Genomic DNA, 20259 nt, shown 5'->3' on the forward strand with positions numbered 1-20259 from the left:
TCTTGTCTTGTATTTTTTATTTAAATTGTAATTTGTTTACACTAAATTCTGTTATTTTAAGTAATATTTTAAGAATTATAAAAACATACCACGTCTCTATAAATAACAGCTCTTAACCTGTTAACATCCATATCTTGCAATAGCTTTTCAGGATCTTTAACAGGATTTCCCTGGCTAGGGACTGTTTCCCCGGAATCCTGAAATGTAGTGTCACTTAATTTAAAATAATTAACTAAATTTTATAACTTAATTATTTTATAACTAAATTTTATAACTTATAGATTAAAATATATATATATAATTTAATGAAATTTGCAAAGCCTTGCTACTGAATAAGCAGTAATTACACTTAAAATTAAGCCTTAGAACTTATAAGTATAATTACAATTAACCCCTGAAGAACAAACTTAACCATTTATTAATGGCCTACCTGCTATTGCTTTATTGCTACCCTACCATTGATTTTTCCCATTCCCTACATTTCAGACATTTTTTACTTCAGTTTTCAGGTGACTGCTGAAGATTAAACAAAGGTGGGTAGCAAGCCAGAAGGGCGCTACTTTGAGAAAATTCTTCCCTACAGTCTTTTCTAGATTGAAGGCTAAATGGGTCCTCCCAGACTATTGGGTCTCACAGATCCTAACAGGACATGGGGGATTCGGGGAAAGCTGCAGAACATTCGAAAGAACATTGACCCCCGGTGCCCAACGTGCAGAGTTCCTGAAACAGCAGAACACGTAATAATAGATTGCTCTGCCATGGAAGGACACCGAGCCAGACTGTCGAGAAAGACCGGGATTTATGCCCTCGCCGAGTCAGACTTTCCCTGTTTGGTAGAAGAAGAGAATTATCCCTTCTCCAGGGAGTTCATTTACGGGTGGAATGAGGTGGTGGGCCCCACTCATTTCATGATGGGAAGGGCTTGACCGCCCAACATCGGCAAGCCACCCGAAGATGAGGAAGCTGACCCAGACTGAGACCAGGAGGGCTGGACCAGCCTGGTAACTGCATGAGGCACCCAGACGGATGCAGTGGACAAGGTGCAGCCCCGTTAAAAAAAAATTGAAATATCAATTTTTTTTATTGTGAAAGTAAATGAATTTTTGGTTTTTAAAAATATTCATTTTCACAAGTTTTTCTCTGCAATATATCTTGAACTTAAATCTATAAATTACTTAAATGTATTTAATACTTTAATGTTAACTCAGGCAACTGTCAGATGAATGAAAATTAACATGTTATGTAAAGTGATTATGTTCTTCTCTGCCACTACAATCTCATACCTCAGGCCTCTGACAATATTGTTTCTTTAATCAGTTTTCTTAGATTATAAGTTCAAATATGGCACAATCCAAATGGTCACGCTCACTTTTTCCCTTTCTCGGTTATCCATAAAGAAAAACAATTGAATATTTTTTACATGATGTTTCCAAAAGTTTATGAAAAATAAATTCCTATCCCTGAAGAATTAATTACATACACTCTTTTTAAGACTAGCACAATTACACTTATTCTATTTATTAAAATAAAAACTAATAAGTATTTTTACCTTCTGAGAAGCTTGAGCACCACGAATCAATGATTGCAAATGAGTAGACTTTGAATTTATATTCGAAGAACTTAAAAGTCGATTTCGTTCTTTACATTCAAGACAATTTCGGACAGCACAAGTGCAAACCTGAAACAATACAATATCACAACAAAGAACACAACAGTGTAATATAACAATATAATATAACAAATATGTTTGGTGATAGAGTAGCAGTAGACTTTTGAGTTATTCACCATTTTGCAATTAGAACTTTTAAGCAATAAGTACATTTTTTGAATTAGCTGTAAAATTATCATGAATAATAAAGTGTAAGGTAAAGTACATCCAAGAGTTAATTCGTTGGATTATTCTTCCACAATGTAATATAAGAATTTCTAGGACAAATGAAAGCAGCAAAAACACTTGAAATAGAGGTAAAAGTAGACAAAATCAAGTACACAGTCTTACAAATCACCAGGCCTGGTGAGAAATTTTTCCAAGTACACTTGTTTTAGATCATTAAATACTCAGTATAAAATGATTTTTTGTTTAAGCCAGCAAAAAACTTTCACTGGACAATAATTTTCTCAACTCTATTCAATGGCTCAGAAATATAATCAAAATCTGTAACTGCTTAGTTAACCTCACTAGATTTTAAAGAGAAAAATTCAACAAAAGAAAATAGAAACTATTACGTGTAACAAGGAATGATTATGTACAGGAATTATAATGTACCTATATGTGAGAATAAGAAGAGGCTTTGACACCACTCCTCACCTGGAGTATTTAAGGATAAGGTGATCTTGTAACTTAACAGACTGAGTAGGATAGAAGAAGGTGCATTTTGGGAGAATCTAAGGTATCCCACCAAGATGAGCATCAATAAAGAAGTGATCTTGAGTATACCGAGTAGGCATCCCCTGCGTAGAATCAGAACCTCACACAGGATCAGAAGAGAAGATTGGCCACGATACAGGGATAGGCTCTGATAAGTCACCAAGACTTATAAAATGGTGTTGCAAGAGGTGGAGCAAATGCAGATGCTGGCTGAGTGATGTCCCTGGACCTCATCCTGAAGAAAGATGTCATGGCAAGGGCTGGTAGTGCTACAGGAGAGGATTGGTGAGACCTCATACCTATGGATGAATATGCTGAGGAAGGACTCTATTGAAATAAATAGTAGGTGATAAGCAAAAAAGGGCACCATTTGGAGGAAATTCTCCACTGTCCATTCAAGATTGTAAGCTAGATAGGTCCTCTATGATGACTGGGTCTAACATATGGGGCTGTCCACCCCATTTACTAAAAATTCTAAGACGAGGGGGAAAGGAAGCAGTGGGGTGAGTGTTACTGAGACCATTGTAGCCAAGTGTGTTAAGGGGTCACCTTCACGGCCATGAAATAGCAGCAGTATCAATTAGATTACAGCCTGAACAAGTTGACTTTTATTTCATGGCAGCCCAGCAGAATAAAAACTTAACCTTTCCATTCTGGTAAGAATAGGATAGTAACATGTAAGAGAATATCTCCCCTTCCTTCCCCTATATGTCAGAAATGGCCAGGAAGGGAGTAAAACAAAAAGTAATGAGTGTTATTAGTAAGACCATTTCAGTCATAAGTATCATGTATTTGTAATGAGATTACAACAGGTAATGTTTTATCATTATGGGATCAGTAAATCCTGTTGTTATTCCAATTCTATGAAATAATTGGCTACAGTTTTGTATATTTTTTTCATTAAATTTTGTCTGGCATGATGAAAAAAAAGTATAAGAATTGTTGCACTGCTGACCGTCAAATTATTTATGGAACAGTTGATACACAGAATATGGATTACAAAATACTTATGGAAAATGGAGAATAAAATATTATCATTTCATTTCCCCCCCAAACAGGGGTCAACAACCACTCAACAGGGTTATAGTAACATCGAAAGCCTTTCTTTAGATGAGTTAACAATGTGGCTTTGTTCAGAATAGAACTATGTATATAAAGTGTATAGGAATGGATGGTGGCTGTACAGAAGTCTTCATTGGAGAAGACCAGGACTTCCTACCATTTTAATTTTACCAATTTTGGCATAAAAGATGTGAATGAGAACAGAATAATAAGTCAGCATTCTAAAAACACCTACATTAAATTTTTAAAAATCAGTAGATCTCTTATGTATCACTAAAATAATTACAATATCCAACATACAGAATGGCAGAACCAGAAACTTAACCACCGCAGTCATCTCCAAATTTAATCATAAACTAGATGGAAATTTAAAAACAAATTAACATAACATATACAAGTAAAATCCATTTAAGCTGTCTTCAATACATAGGTAATAATATGTCTCAAGACATTTTATCACAATAATAACAATGTAAAGCTTTCATCACTCCAATCTAAATTCATATTTTATCTCACAACCACTAATTACAAGATTAAATCTTAAAACATACCAAACGGAGGCATTGTCTCAATATTCCGCCACTTGACATATTTTTTTCAGCCTCTAGCTCTCCGAAGTTTAATGAACTTGCAAATACCAAAACATCTGCTAGATTGACAAGTCGTTGTAGAAATGATACTGCAATTTCAATAGGCATTCCCTGAGTAGGCTCCATAACATCTAATTCACTCTGCAATGATGATAAAACAAAAAAAATCATTTAAAATAAAATTAAAATAATCTTAGAGAAAAATTAACAAATATACCAACAAAATAAGAATATTGTTGATCTGATAAATAAGAAAAGTAATGAGACAAATAAGTAAAATACATTTTCTTTTTGAAAATTGTACAAAGGTTAAAGATTCACACACATGAATGTATAGTCAAATGAAAAAACAGGTTTCTGCTTAAGTAAGCTATATTTATTGAATTTTTTCCTAAATTTCCAAACAATAAGTTGCATACATTCTTCAAGGCTTTTCATTTAGAGATGACCATGTGAATCTCACATTATAATTTTCAAGGTGCACATGGTTCAAGAACCATGCAAAGACTTCTGGCAACTAGTGAATGTGATTCTAGAACCACAGGGCACTTAATATTAAAAATATTAGTAAATATTGATAAAGTAGTAGTAAATAGTGATGAATATCTTAAATTGAATTTCAAGATTGTTTTCAAAGGTAACTCCTTGCTTTGTAATATGGATAAGAGTAAACTATTAGAATTTACATTAACAAAAAGAAAATACACATGTATTATAATTTAGTTATGATAATAATATTGCATTATAACGAGTAGATGGAATGAAAAGCATAACTAAAATAAAATAAAAGATTGCTATGTTGGGTATGTATCAACTCCTTGAATTTGGGGCGCATTGTTTCTAAATAAAGCATTTTCACTCGCTTTTATAATTTTAAACTTTAAAATGCCAAATTTGATAATTATTGAATTCAAAGTACATTGAATTTTAAGTCGATAATTTTTGAAAAATTCCAAAATAATTTGATTTTAGATTATCTGATGATTTTTATCAACAATCATGGCTGATAAAAGGAAAATTGATCTCACCAGCCACTGATGGTAAATTTATATTTTTATTATTATTTAATATTTTCTAAAATAATTCATCACAATTGAATAATTAATATTATTTTTAACACACATGGGTTCTACTGGAATTTAATAAGAAGAAAAATAAATTTAACTTTTTTTAAATTCTGTAATTAATTTTAATTTAATGTTATTTTGTTGACCTATTATCATAAGAATAACAAGGCAAAAAGGACACTATCTACAATAATAAAAAAAAATATTAAATTAATTACTAATTCAGTAATATTTTTAATTTATGGACAAAGTAATAGTCAATTAAAATAAAATAAAAAAAAGTGTTTGAACATATAATATTTATTTTGTTTATGGTCCATTCTTATCCCTATATTTCAAGGCTATTCAACGCAATCTGGTTTCCTTAAAAATCAATGACCTTCAAATCGCAGTTAATTTCAGTTTTCTTAAAAGTTTTATTAGTTTTCAGTCTTCTGCCCGCAGGCATTCCAGGGGCTGGTCTTCTTCTTTGACAAATATAGAAGTGGCTTGGTTCAATAAAGTGGGTGGGTAGGTAGTTTTATTTGCTTACTAGCTGAGGGAGGTCGTTCTCTGTGAGGGTGTAGAGTCCGGTTTCCCTCAGCAGTCTGGCCCATAATGCATCAAAAATGGCACAGTCTATGAAGATGTGCTCGGCTGTCTCCGGAACACCACAACTTGGGCATAGGGGGTCGATATCTATCCCGTGGCCATGAAGCTTGACTCGAAATCCGCCATGCCCCATGATAAATTGAGAGAGCCAGTAGTCTGGGAGGACCAACTTTGCTTCATCCTAACGGTGAGGAAATATTTTCTTGAGGTAGCACCTTTGGGGCTCGTCATACAACACCGGTTCCATTCTTCAGTGGTGTCCTCCCAGAGAATGGTTTTTCATTTACTTGGGCCCTTGTCAATCCTTACCTGAAGATTGGCTGACAGACCTGCCAAGCCCTCTCTCGAATTTAAACATCATCATTTCTTCCTGCAGGAGAAGGTAGAGAGGTACCCCTTCCACTAAAACTTACATCGCCTTATGTGAGACACTCCGGTATGCCTTGGTGGCTCTAAGCAATGCCGTCCGTTGGATTGTCGCCAATCTTCTCTTCTCCGGAGAGATTCCGGTTTCAGGTGGGGGAAGCATACCTCAGAATACCCATGACCACTCCTTTACATATTAATATGAATACCAAGAATTAACTATCCTAATCCTTTTGTAAAAGGTTTTGATCCAGTTGGCCATATAATCCTTCTAACCAAACTTCAAAACCTTTTCTTATGCAACAGTGCCATGTGCTGGTTCAAGTCCTTCCTTTCAAATTGGTCCCGTTATGTAGCCATCCCAGGCCAACCTTCATCCAAGGAACTGTCCATCTTCTGTAGTGTCCCTCAAGGTTCATCACTATTCCTCACCCTATTTGCCATCTACATTAAGGAACTTCTCTACCATAACTCCCAATACCATATGTATGCTAATGATTTCCAAATTTATCTGTCTTTCTCACAATCCCACCTATCAATAGCCATGAAAAAAACTTCATGACAACTAGAATCAAACTAATCACTGGGCTGAAGAAAACAAGCTTAAGCTGAATTTAGAGAAGACTAAGGCTATTGTAGTAGGTTCTCATCACCTCCTTAGAACCTTACTTTATATTTAAATCTTGTTCCAAGATAATAATCCCATAAAATTCTATTCAACCATCAAAAACCTAAGAATAACCTTTAATCAAACCCTTTGCTAGAAAAAACATGTTTTTGATATCTCCTGTCGTGCCTTTCCACCTCACAGTGCCTAAACAACCTTTGCCAGCTATTACCTTTGAAAACCACAGGCTCCTAGTCACATCTTTGATATTCCCTCACTTTAATTACTGTTTTAAGGCACATGGAGGTGACTGGGGAACTCGAGGCTGAACTAAAACATTTAATCAATTGCTTTGAACGATTCAACATCTGAATCCCATTTATTCGTTGCTCCACCTTCAAATCCTGCCTATTCATTCACTTCCTATCCATCTAGACCCAAAAGAAGGTAAATTACTCTTGTTTTCAACCACAGAGTTTAGCTCTGGCTGCTGTTAGAGACATCAAGTCCACACTGCCCTGACCATGATCGGGTTTTTACTTCTGTAAAAGTTGAAAATCAGCATGTGTGTTTTATGAGGAGCTAGGTGGTAATTTTCAAAGTTTAGTTAGAATTGATCATTCACCAACAACTAAAAGGAAAAGAAGCAACATTTCACAGATAGCTGGCTCCTTGTCAGCAAAAATTGAAGGCTCATATGTAAAATATTTTATACAAGTTTTTTTGAGGATCTTGAGGCTCATTCAGTGATATAGACTACATCTTGATAATGTTTAGAAAATTTATTGTTATTATATTCATGCCCAATAGAGAAACAAACACTTTTTTAAATAATTATTAAGGACTAAAATCATAAACATACATAACATAAATTTAGAACATTAAAAAAAAAATAAAGATTAAATTTAACTTACAAGTGTTGGAAGTTGATGTTCTCTAAATTAAACAGCTACATAAATAGTGAACTATAAGTAACTAGAATAAATCTTGGGAAGATACTAAGAGGGAATAGGTAGAAGAAATGGTGATTTAATAATTACAAAGACATAATTAATAATAAACAACACTAATAAATTTATAATGAATATATAAAAACAGAAAGAAACTGACAACCTGCTGAAAGGGTCAGTTTAAGGTCAAGGAAAAACAAATATTCCATTTACAGCTAACCTCTCACCATTTCCTCTTGCTTGATATTATCTCAAAACTTGTTCCAGTTCAGTATAATTCACCATTTATTCACTAGTTTAACATGAAGACAACAATTTTCAACTATTATAAGTACATCTGAGTTTTCTTTTTTTTTAAACATAATTTAATTAAAATAATATTAGAATTATACTTTCAATAATTCAGACTTTTGACAGGACATGATTACCTCTAAGTCCATCCATACAGAATTGGAATCAAGCCCAACTTTTTTCACAGTTGTATATTATTGACTGAAACTCAAGATCCTCAAAAAAGATATACATTAACAGTAATGGAAAAAAGTAATCAATATAAATAAATATATTTATACTTACACTAGGAGAGGTTGCTGAAGCAAGAAGAGGAAGGAGACCACCACAGGCAATAATTAAGTTATCAGCTAACTGTGATATCAAATGAACAGTATTAACAACAAAAATAGCATTCTCACTGCTATTGACAAAATCAAGGACGGATTTTGTAGAATGACTGAAAATGAGTTACATTATTAATAAAACTAAAAATACCATAAATTATTAAGCTTATAATAGGGTGAAATATGGTAATAGTGCCTCAAAAATTTAGCAGTTGATTTCAGTTCTCATTTGCAGGACAGTAATTTCAGTTCTACTTGCTACTTTTTTTTTTTTTAAATAATTGATTAAATGCAGATTACATAATTATGAGAGCTTTTACAATCACACTGATACTTCCTTGGAATTTTTTTAAAATGATCTTCATGGTAAACATTTCCTGAGTCAGTTGAGGCAAAGGGCCTTTAGATCTTATAATATTTAAAATATTGTCAGGGAGGGTAAAAAGGAACAGATTGGTAAAAATAAAGTACATGCTTCCCTCCAATGCAAAACATGAAAGTGCTTCTCCTATGGAAACACTATTCTTAGAAACCAGTCAAGTTTGACAACTGTAGGGCATGCTAAGTTTCCTGCATTGTCCTATATATCAATTATCAAATGTTGAGAACACCACATGAAAAAATTTAATGACTTCATATACAACTGGTGCTATTTTTCAAATCATTTACACATTTGCCACAGTCCACCCTACATATATTATGACCAATAAATTTATTAATAAAGTTTAGAAAGATGATAAATTAAACCAATAATTTTCAAATATTTAATAGTTTTCCATTCATAAAAGAAATATTGAAAAAAAATATCAGCAGTACACAACAAAAATATTTATGTATTAGCTTCTGACAAAACAGTTAAAAAAAAATTTAACTAAGCAACAATATGCTATAAACTAAAAAACAAAACATATTCATTCATTTCTGAAATAAATACAATAAAAGGGAAAAAACTATAAAAAGAACCAAAAAATTATCAAGAAAATATAAAAGAAAAAGGAATGAAAAAATAAAATATATAATTGGATATTATACATCAAACAGATCTCACAATATAACTTCCTTTTAGAGTTTTTAAAGGAAGAAAATAATACAACTTCACTGCCTATTTTGAGACACTAAACAACCCATCTTAAAATTATTTGTAAAAAGGTCGCTGACTCTCAAGGCAAATATTTTGAACTAAAAACAAAACAATAATTATAATACTCACTCATAAATATTCAATGAGTTAATGAAAGTAAAGATTATTTATTACCAATACCGCCTAATAAGAAATTGTAATTAATAGCCTAAATTTAACAAGTTACATAATAGATCACCAACCATTAGTGAATAGTAGCACTAGGAAAACTAATTGAAATGATACAGCTAAAAACATCACATATGATACTACCTTTTCCAAACTTGAATGTCAGTTTCAATTGAAAATAAAACATCAGATAATAATCTCTGATGTATATATGACCACTTAAATTCAGGAATCCGGAAGGGTGGCCTAGATGGTCCAGGACTGAACATTGGCCGCCCATTGGATTCTTGTACTCCCTTTGTCCTTTTGACTTCTGGAAAAACATAATATGATATACAAAACCACAGATTAAAAATAAATTGTTTTAAAAAAATCAAAAAGCTTACTTCCAATTAATTTTATAATTGTAATGCTAAAAATTATAATATATTAAAAAACATTATTTTTGTAAACAAAAATTGCCCATATATTTTTTTAATTTAAAAAAATGTTATTTTGGAGAAAAACAAAAGAATAAAAACGAGCAGGTCAACAAAAGTTATTATGTATAGCTTAGATGTATCTTTTATATTGGAAAAACATTTAAAAGAAATAAGGGGTGGTGTGATCTCATCCTTGTTATGCCTCTGAATAACCAACCAAATGATAAAATTGATTGGAAGATCGATGATATATCATGTGTGATAATAAAAGGAAGATGGTGCAGGTGCGGTCAAAGAAAAAAACTCAAATAGTCATAAAACTATTTAATACGAGCCAACATTTTGCCCCACATTGGAGGGCTTCATCAGAGCTAAAAAAGATAAAAACACTTAAATGAGGTAAAAATAACTGGACAATATACATTAAAAAATAAAAAATAGATGTTCAGTGAAATATAAAATTAAATAAGAATAGCAAAAGGTATTTTGACAATTAATGAAAACAGAAATAACAACAGATAAAAAAGAAATATAAAATATAGTAAACTCTAAAAGATGGAAAAGGGAATAAGAGTAAAATCAAGACTAAAGGAAGATAATGAACAAGAAGGAAACATACCTGCCAATGGAAGACGAACACAAGAATGATAGGTTTACAGGAAAAAGTGAGTGGGGGGGGGGGATTGGTGGTTAAAATATGTTACATTTGAAAATTATGCTAAAGTAAAGATTATTAGCAAATTAAAGAAAATATTAAGCAAATGATAATACGAGTATACATAATAGAAGGGGATTATTATTATTAAAAGTAAGTATAGGGGGGGTTAAAAAATGAATAAAAGATATAGGAGGAAAATAAACTTCTGAAATGCAAAATATAGAAAGAAAGAAGAATTATGAAAGAATTACGAAATGTTGGCTTATATTAAATAGTTTTAAGACTATTTGAGTTTTTATTCTTTGACCACACCCGGACCGGACCATCTTCCTTTTATGATAAAACTGACCTTTCTTGGATTGTTGAAGCAGGCGCTGCTGCTGATTCTCTAGAACACTGCAAGTACCCAGAATACCAAATTTACTCACTTCCAAGAGCTAGGCAGATAGCATCAGGGATAATTGTCTTCTTTCGTGGCCAAGTTCCAAATTAAAAAGGAAATGGATGCAAATCATAAATTGGAAGGAGTTGAAATAAATCTATGGTCAAGCAACCTCCACCACCAAATATTTTTAGTCTATAACCCTCTAATAATAACCCAAATTCATATTGGTTGGAAGACTCTTGGACTGAAAAATCCCTTTTGATTGGATACTTCAATGTATATTCCACATTAATTCAAACTCAGCGAGAAAAACTGTGGAGGAATTGATTGACACAAATATGATTGGCTTTGAGGAAAACGAAAACTCCAAGCCCACTTTAATGGATCATAGAAGTAACAGCTCTCATCCTGACCTCTTATTGGCATATCTGCAAATTAGTCCGCTGATTTCAAATACAGTTGCCCTTCCGCCAGGAGCATTTGTTCACAAAATACTGCTGGCCTACTTTAATAGACCCTCCAAATCAATCAGTAGTTCAGAACCTCAAATGCTCAGATGGAATTTTAAAATGGCAGATTGGAATAAATTCTCTCAACTCACCCACACACATATAATTTCTGAAATCATTAATAAGAGTGTCAATACAAGCTGTGAACGATTTCAAGTGGCAATTCTCGAGTGTGCTAAGCAATTTATTCCTCAGGGTTTTGTTAAGAGGTACTCCCCATTCTGGAATGATAATCTCCAGAAATTAAAAGAAAACAGGGATGTAGCTAGAAAAGATGTTGAAAGTTCAAAAAAACTGGTGGATATTGCCAGGCTAAACACATTACAGCAACCCTAAAGTCCAACATTATTCAAGCCAAAAGAAAAGCATTTAGAAAACTTCTGTCCAATCTGGACTTTCAGAGAGATGAGGTGAAAGCACACAGATTTATTTCAAAGCTGAATGGTGGAAAAGGTCCAACGAACAACCCTCTCAAGTTTAATTATAGGGAGATATTTTCTGAACTTTCCATAGCTATGATCTTATGTGAATTCTTTGCCAGGACCTTTAACTACAAACCAACAGAAAAAAATAGAAAGAATAACACCACACCACTAATCTTATGTCTGAACTCCTTTGAAAGACAACTCTTTGAAGACGACTTCACTTTTGAAGAACTTGATCTTATTCTGGCGCAAACAAAGAAGGGGAAAAGCAACGGTCCTGATGACATCTTATCAAAGTTCCTTGATCCAGATGAATATCTGGATGCAAATGCTAAACTTACATTTTTTGACTTCCTTAATACCACCAAGGTACAACTTGGCAGGTGGCTAGATTCAGTGAGGATGTAAAAGGCGGCTTCCAATGCAAACAACATACTCTTTCAGTTTAAGTTGACTTTAGAACTGCTTTTAACAGAGTCTATAGGAAAGTCCTTCTAAATAAACTCCTGAAAGAGAATGTCAATGGAAAAATGTACCAAGTCAGACAGTCTTTCTGGTATTCAAGTTTTAGAACTTTTAGCCATGGAACACCTCAAAGATCTGTCCTTTGCCCCACACTCTTTAATATAATAAAAGATGACTTAGTGACTGTGCTCGAGAAAATACCTAGAATATCTTCTTTCCTGTTTGCTGATGATCTTCTAATATATGCGACAGGTAATAGCATAAGTGCACTCGAAGCAATAATAAATGAGGCAATGATGAAGCTTTTCAATTGGGCTAAGTCTAATGAAATGGAAGTGAATACCTATAAAACTGAGTTTCAACTATTCACATGGTTGAAAAAAGTGCACGAGCTGGAAGTCATCTATAATGCCTCCTTGCCAAGAACCTATACAGGCAAATTGAAGAGATGGAGAAAAAAGGCTTAAGCTCCTAAAACGTCTTGGATGAAAGACATGGAGAGCCACCCAGGATGTGATGAGTCTCACATATAAGACTTATGTCCGTCCAGCCTGAGAACACCATTTAACCAAGGTCATTTATACTGCCGCTGATACATTCCTAAAGAGGTTGGACAGCCAGAAAAACAAAGCCCTGAGTCTAATCTTGGGTGTTCTGCGTTATACTACCGTCGCAGCTATGGAGTTGCAGACCACAATAGAACTTCTTTCTAAACAATGTGAGTGAGCTGCAAAGTGTCTTCACGAGCGAATGCAAAGAACGGACCAAGGGCTTTGGAATAACTACAAAATTCCAACTCAACGGCTCAAGACATAAAAATTCTTTATGCTGAAAGCCAAGACTTTGCTTGAACAAAGAGGCAACCATTTATACAGACACATTTCCCAATCCACTATTATGCAAGCAAGGCAGTGCTACAACTCCCCCACAAGGAGGATACAGAAACAACATCTGGCTATAAGTTAAAAGCAATAGTCCTGAAAACAATAGCTCAGAAGTATCCTCCTCAGGAATGGCTTCACATTTGTATGGACCGATCAGCTGAATCAACCGTTAGAAATGGTGGAGCAAGGTTATACTCAAGAGATTTCCAATTCAACAGTGCAGTAGGTGAAGAAGGTACAAACTTCGATAGTGAAATAACAGCTATTCTCATCACCTTAAAAACACTGTCTAAAAGGCAAGACCGGAATGCTCTTCTCTTTACTAACTCTCAAGCAGCTATCCTTGCTGTTACTGACACACACGAATGTATATCAAGAGCTGTTTTGGAATGTAAATCCCTCCTCTACGACCTGATACTCCAAGGCACTAATGTGGTCCTACAGTGGAATCCGAGATTCCAGGAAATGTAGAGGCAGATAGTCTTGCCAGGGAGGGGACAAATTTGCCACGACCAATCCATTCAAGATCCTATGACTCCATAAAAAGAATAATTAGGACCATAACTAAGGAGAAAACTAAAACAACACAATGGAAGAGGAGGAAGGGAAAAAATATAAGAATTTAATACAAAACCCAATCGCAGCTGACCTCCCAAGAAAAGATGCAATAGCCTGCTTCCACCTAAAATTTGGACACGACTATCTGCTGAATCACCTTCACAAGATAGGCCAGGCTTGGAATCCTACATATGTCCTGTGCAATCAAGGGAAAACGGATGGAGACCACACATATCTGAACCTTTCATATATTTCATGATAATATGACTACGGAGAAACTCTTAGTAAACGAATTGTGTTATGAAAAATTGCTGCAGAAACATTTTAAGCATTGTTCAAGCTGTTTTTCAAGAACACCTATTTTTACATATTCACGATTTCTGCAAAAGTATAATTTTTTTGTATAAAATTTTTATTGTATGTCGGTATCAATAAAAGTCACAATTGAAACCCCTGAACAAGCTCTTGTAATACAAGCACTGTAATTAAATGACCAATAATGAACATATTTTGTAGTTTTTATTAATTTTTTTTTCAAAAATTTGTTGATTAATTTCAATTGTTCAAAACTTATTTTACCTCTCTTTTTAACCATTTTTAGTTTTAAAAAATTCATATTTTAAAAATGAAAAACCACTTTTGGGCCAGATTACTACACACCAATTTTTTCTAAAACAAATACAATTTATTTCTACTATTTTCTTTTAACTACAAAGTTGAGAAAATCCATTAAGGATTTATTATAAAAAAAAAAAATAAACTACCATATCTGGACTAAATAATAAATATTTTAGGATATAAAATTAAATCAAATTTTTAACACCAAGGATCAAGCTCAAATCATAATGAAAAAAAAAGGTTGAATTTATTCATAACTGCATGTGGTAAAGGATTATTTAAAAAGGATCCTATAAAAGCAATACACCAGAGTATTTAACAACATATTGAGACACAGTGTAAAAAAGTTTTACTCCATAAATATTAAAAATGAATACCTATAATCAATTTTATCTAGATATATCATCTGAAGTTTATTTACAAGTAATTAAAAAGTTAACCAAAAAGTTTTTATTTTAAATTACCTTTTTCACAAATAGGGGTAATCTAATTCACTTATATTTTCTATCAATATCTTGGAATTTTATATCATAATCCAATTCGATATAAGGAACATCTTTATTTCCCCTTTATTATGTTTTTAAAACCTGTGTTTCATGTTATTATTAAATATCAAATACATAGTTAATATTTCAATCTGAATTGATGGGAGACATATACAATTTGATTTTTACTATAAGTCTTTTGATAATTAGAAACATTGATGTTTTCAGGTCTAATATTGGGTTGGAACAAACAATATGTCAGTTCCTAGAGTATGAGAAAAAAACTTTCATGATATTATTTTTATTTAAAATAACTTCTGTTGGCTTCAATAAATTTCTCCTAATGCTCAATATTTTTTATCTCTTGTTCAAAGAAACCTTTAGGTTTTGATTCAATAAAATCCAGAATACAAATTCTATCATGTTTCCATCACAGAATATTTTGATTTTTAAAAATGCATCAAATGCACTAGAAAAAGAGTAGTCAGTTCAAGACAATTCAGGTAAATATGTTAGGTGCTTGTTTAAAAAAATAAAACATTCCTAAATAAAAAATGAGGCAAAATTTTCATCAAAGCCAGAAAATTTCCTTGACAAGGGATAAAACAAAAAAAAAGTTGTTTGGCAATGGAAGAATTACATTGAAGCAAATGAAAGTAATTTTGCATAAAAATAATATTATTAAAGTTTATTTTTATCTGCCTCATACCCTCGAGGAACTGAAATATCATACATAATCCAATCTAATACAATGTTACTACCTTAGTTTGCTGTCAAACATACAAAAACTAATATTGGTGGGCATTACATGATGATAAAAAAGATAATAATTTCAGTAATGTTACACTCAATTAAAAGTTATTTGAAGATATGTAATTTGCAATTTTATAAATATTTTAGGTAATGCTACTAAAATGCAAAAATAATCTTCCAAATATTTTATAGAGCTGTCAATAAAATTGAAACATTTACTAACATAAATGACAATTCATAATTCTTGTTTGAAGAACAGTGAATGATTATAATAGCAATACTGGAAGACTTATAAAACTTTCAAATACCAAATGCTAATGAAATGAATTATTAGCCTCTTTGACTCCACGAAGAGGTTACAGTTGTTTTTTCTAAAACTTAGAACTTTAGTGACTTTATCTAAGTCAATAGCCCACAGAAAAACAAAACTTTCACCTATCAGTTGTATAAATGGTAAGAATATTGCATCGTTAAGTTTCATTGAATCTTTATAGTCCACTAAAGATGGCATTTAAGAATTCCATTAAAATAAAAACCTTGTAAATGACCAGGTTCAACCTGTGTTGACATTGATGAACTACTAGGTTTTCTTTCTTGGATCGTTTGAACTATAAAAATAAAAACAAAAACATGTGTATGTATAATGGACAAAAATATGAATTTCTTTGTAATTTAAAAACTAACATACCTTGAATGACAGTACTTTCAACTTTACTGCTATTACTGTTATCTTCTAAATTCTGTTCAAGTGGAGCTATATTTTCTTCACTTTTATCAGTTGTAATAAATGCGTCACTATCAGTAGTGTATAATTTTAATGTGCTACTTCCAGAACTTTCTTCCAATTCACTTGATTCCTGATTTGTTGTACTGGTTGATGTATCTGGTTCAACAATATTGTTTTCTTTAAGTTCAATATCCTCTGTTGTTTCCTCAATAACTTTACTAATTTTATCTTCAGTTTGAATGGATGATGTTTCAGAAACAATAGGATTTTGTTCTGTATCCATTTCATTTGAATTTTTGTTGTTTTCTACATCATTTCCAACTGTTTCAACATTATTACCAGACTCAACACCTTCAATATTATTCAATTTATCAATGGTTCCATTTAAAGAATTTACAAAAACTTGAGCTTCTGTTGTTTTAGAATCTGGAAAACTAGATACTTTTGAGGCACCATCTGAATTGTCTATTTCATTATTTTCTAATATTGTGGACGGTATTTTATCAACTACCTCGGGAATGCCGGAATCTTCATCAGATTTTTCAAGTGAGTTATTTGAGCAACTATCATTAGAAGTTACAACCTCAGTTACAACAATCTCATTACTTGAAACACAACTCACCTCAGAATCTTCTCTATTTTGGACGGAATAAATTTCACTACTAAGTTCTGTGTTTTGTGAGTCGTCTTTTCTCTCACCATCAGTACCCGTTGGTGTTAGATAAACTTCAGAATTATCACTGTCTCCTACTCTATTTAATTCACAAAAATTTTCTAAAATTGCCATGTCTTCTGCTTCTACTTTCAACATATTCTCATTTGCATTAAAAATATTATCTCTGAACTTCAGTTCTTCCTCACTGTTTTCCATTTCGAGTTTACCTATTTCCAAACTAACATTACCAGAGTCTAATGTGTATGATTCCTGGCCTCCAGTTTGAACAGTTGTATTATCAACATCAGGCACATTGATTTCTCCAATGTCATGTAAAGTTAAGGTCATAGCAGTTGGTGAATCTTGAACTTTTTGAAGCTTTTGTACCTCATCTTTTGTCCATTTAGAACTATCATCGGAGCTCTTGTTTTTTACTTCATTTTCAGTATTAGTGTTTTCCGTCAATTCCTGAGAAAATAAATATATAATACATAAAATTAGGATTTAAGAAAGTCAACAGACTATTATAAACAAAGTGCTAAGAGATGAATTATTATTATTGATGAAATATATGTAAACTGTAATATATTATTTTATTGCTACCACTTATCACAAATTAACAGATAGAATGTAAATATGCTCTCAGAAATTACAGAACCTAGATACAGAACTTTTTAAAGTATTATCTCTTTCATCTTTTTTTACCTGAAATTATAGCAATTTCTACTATCAACCATATATTTTACTTTGTGTTTATTTATTTTTTAAGATGTGGAATGCATATAGGTAAGGTAACAGGATTAGAAAGTGAGATGGGCACAGGAGTCCCTCCCCTCTTAACGGAACAATCAGGACACAGTGCCTATGCTTGAAAATTCCCAGTCCTTCCTGGGTTTGTCAACCCAACTGTCATCTTCCTTGTGGTACTAAACATAAGTCTGAGAGTCTGAAAGAAGGGGATCCATTACACCAGTAAAGTCGGTACTTACGTTGTTCTCTAAGGAGGTCCCCAAACCAGACAGAGAGAGAGAGAAAGAGCTAGAGTTGCGGTTGAATGCTATAGAATATATATAAACATATTTCCATCTACTCGAGGCACCTGGTGGACTCCATGGTATTGAAATGAAAAATAGTTTATTATTCTGAGACTAGGTCACTTCAGAACAATTACAAAGGTAATTTTAATTTTATAATGAGACATATATTGGCCAAAAAACAGTGTGGTCACATTTAATTATAACTTATAAATAAAGAAGAAAAAAAAATTAAAAAACTAACTGACTAAATAAAAACAAAATAAAAAAGTAATTACAAAATATTTGTACTATTATAATAATGGATTAGATTAGTGAAGTAAAAGGTAGTTAAATAGAAGGGTTTTAAATGAGGGAAGGGTTGGTACATGACGTATGTAAGAGGGAATGGAGTTCCAGAGATATGCAGCTTGGGTAAAAAACGATTCATCAAACGCAGCAGTTTGGTGAGGTGGGGGGTAGATGTCAGATAAACAGGACCTGGTAGAAGGGGATTGGACTGAGAATTTAAATTGCAGGCTTTCTAGGATATAGGAAGGTGTTGAGTACTAATTACTTGGAATAGAAAGGAAACTAGAAAATACTGGCATCGGAAGGATGGATAGAGCCACTTCAGCTCGGCATAATACTGGGTTATGGTTCGATAATAAAAAAAATGTATGGAGAGGAAGAGTTCCTAATCAAATACTAAGTTCGATCAGTCGAAGTGGCTACAAAACGCCTCGTCACTTAAAAATAAACAAGTTGGTTTTTGATCATGCTATCCACTGCTATCTATAATGATTTATATAGACTCGGAGCCCTGTGGACGCTCTTTGAGCAAATTGACAACTATCGCAATGACATTGTAGTGATCCAGGAAGTCTGCTGGCTTGGAAATGGCACCCTTGAAAAGAGGTACCATACCATATACTACAGCTGCCACGAAACCAATCATATACATGGAACTGGATTTATCGTCAAAGGAAGCAATTAGCAATTAGCAACCAAGTTTACCTCATCCCCACCTAGATTATGCTACCTACGTCTTAAGGGAATATTCCTTAATATATAAGTAATTAATTGTCATATAATATCTCAGTAATTAAATGACATGCATAACGGTCATCTGAAGAAGAGAAGGAGAGGTTTTACGAAGACTCTCTAAAGCCCTCAAGATTTGTCCAACTTAAGATGCTAAAATAGTTCTAGGAGACTTGAACACCCAATAGGCATGGAAAGAATACACCTACCAAGAATTGGAACCTTCAGTCTTCATCAGAACACAAATGACAATGGCCAAAGAGTGATTGACTTTGCGAACACTCACGATCTGGTGGTCAGAAGTACCATGTTCCCAGACAAAAATATACACAAAGCAACCTAGACATCACCCAATGGAGCGTTTCCCAGTCAGATCGACCATATCCTAATCAGCTCTCGTCACAGGTCCAATTTAACTGGAGTAAGAACATATAAAGGAGCAAATGTGCATTCGGATCAGTACTTCGGTATTACCTGTATATATGTGCCCGGATTATCACAAAACGGAACTCGGACATTGGGGAAGCTGTGAAGAAATTCAATGTTAATGAACTGAAAAATCCTGAAGTGTGTGAAACTTATCAGCAACACCTTCAAACTAAGCTGAGGAGGAACTTTCTGCATCTCTTAAAACATATAAAGGGACTTTAGAATGTTGCAATCTGAAAAGGTAAAATAAATCAAAACGTGATCTTAAAATTGATGGCATTTTCATATTTTGAATATCCCAAAACATATAAATGCACCTTAACATTTTGGTAATCAGAAAAATTAAAATAAATCGATATGTGATCTTAAAATCGATAGCATTTTCATTTTTTGCGTATTAAGAAACATAAAAATAGACCCTTATATGTAAGAAATCAGAAAAGTTAGAATAAATTAATACACGATTCTAAAATTGATAGCATTTTCTTTTTCTGCGTCTTAAAAAACATATAAGGGGACCCTAATATATAAGAAATCAGATGTTAAAATTAATCTATACGCAATCATAATACATATATATTGTAATATGCTCTTTTTTTAGTAAATAGTATATTTTGATGTATAAAGGGTTTTTAATATGTTTTATTTTATGTATCATTTTAAGATTGTTAATTTGTTTTGTTTATCCAAAAAGCAAGCTAACCAATTTTCATTGTCTATAATAACTTCGTGATTCAAAACAAAACCAAGATGGCGGTACGT

At 32.8% G+C, this 20259-nt stretch overlaps 1 protein-coding gene across 1 annotated transcript in view; it reads right to left on the reverse strand.

Moving 5' to 3' along the window:
- Positions 1–20259, reverse strand: part of rg (rugose) — a gene marked incomplete in the record, with an annotated part of 134311 nt that overhangs the window by 24737 nt on the left and 89315 nt on the right. Inside the window, 7 exon segments of the mRNA XM_067049779.1 lie at positions 90–197; positions 1550–1678; positions 3982–4161; positions 8178–8331; positions 9612–9780; positions 16166–16237; positions 16318–17479. Of these exon segments, the coding sequence (XP_066905880.1) occupies positions 90–197; positions 1550–1678; positions 3982–4161; positions 8178–8331; positions 9612–9780; positions 16166–16237; positions 16318–17479 (1974 nt within the window).

This window comes from Halyomorpha halys, unplaced genomic scaffold (assembly GCF_000696795.3).
Source record: "Halyomorpha halys isolate HHAL.00 unplaced genomic scaffold, Hhal_1.1 Scaffold1342.1, whole genome shotgun sequence".
Classification (NCBI taxonomy): domain Eukaryota; kingdom Metazoa; phylum Arthropoda; class Insecta; order Hemiptera; family Pentatomidae; genus Halyomorpha; species Halyomorpha halys.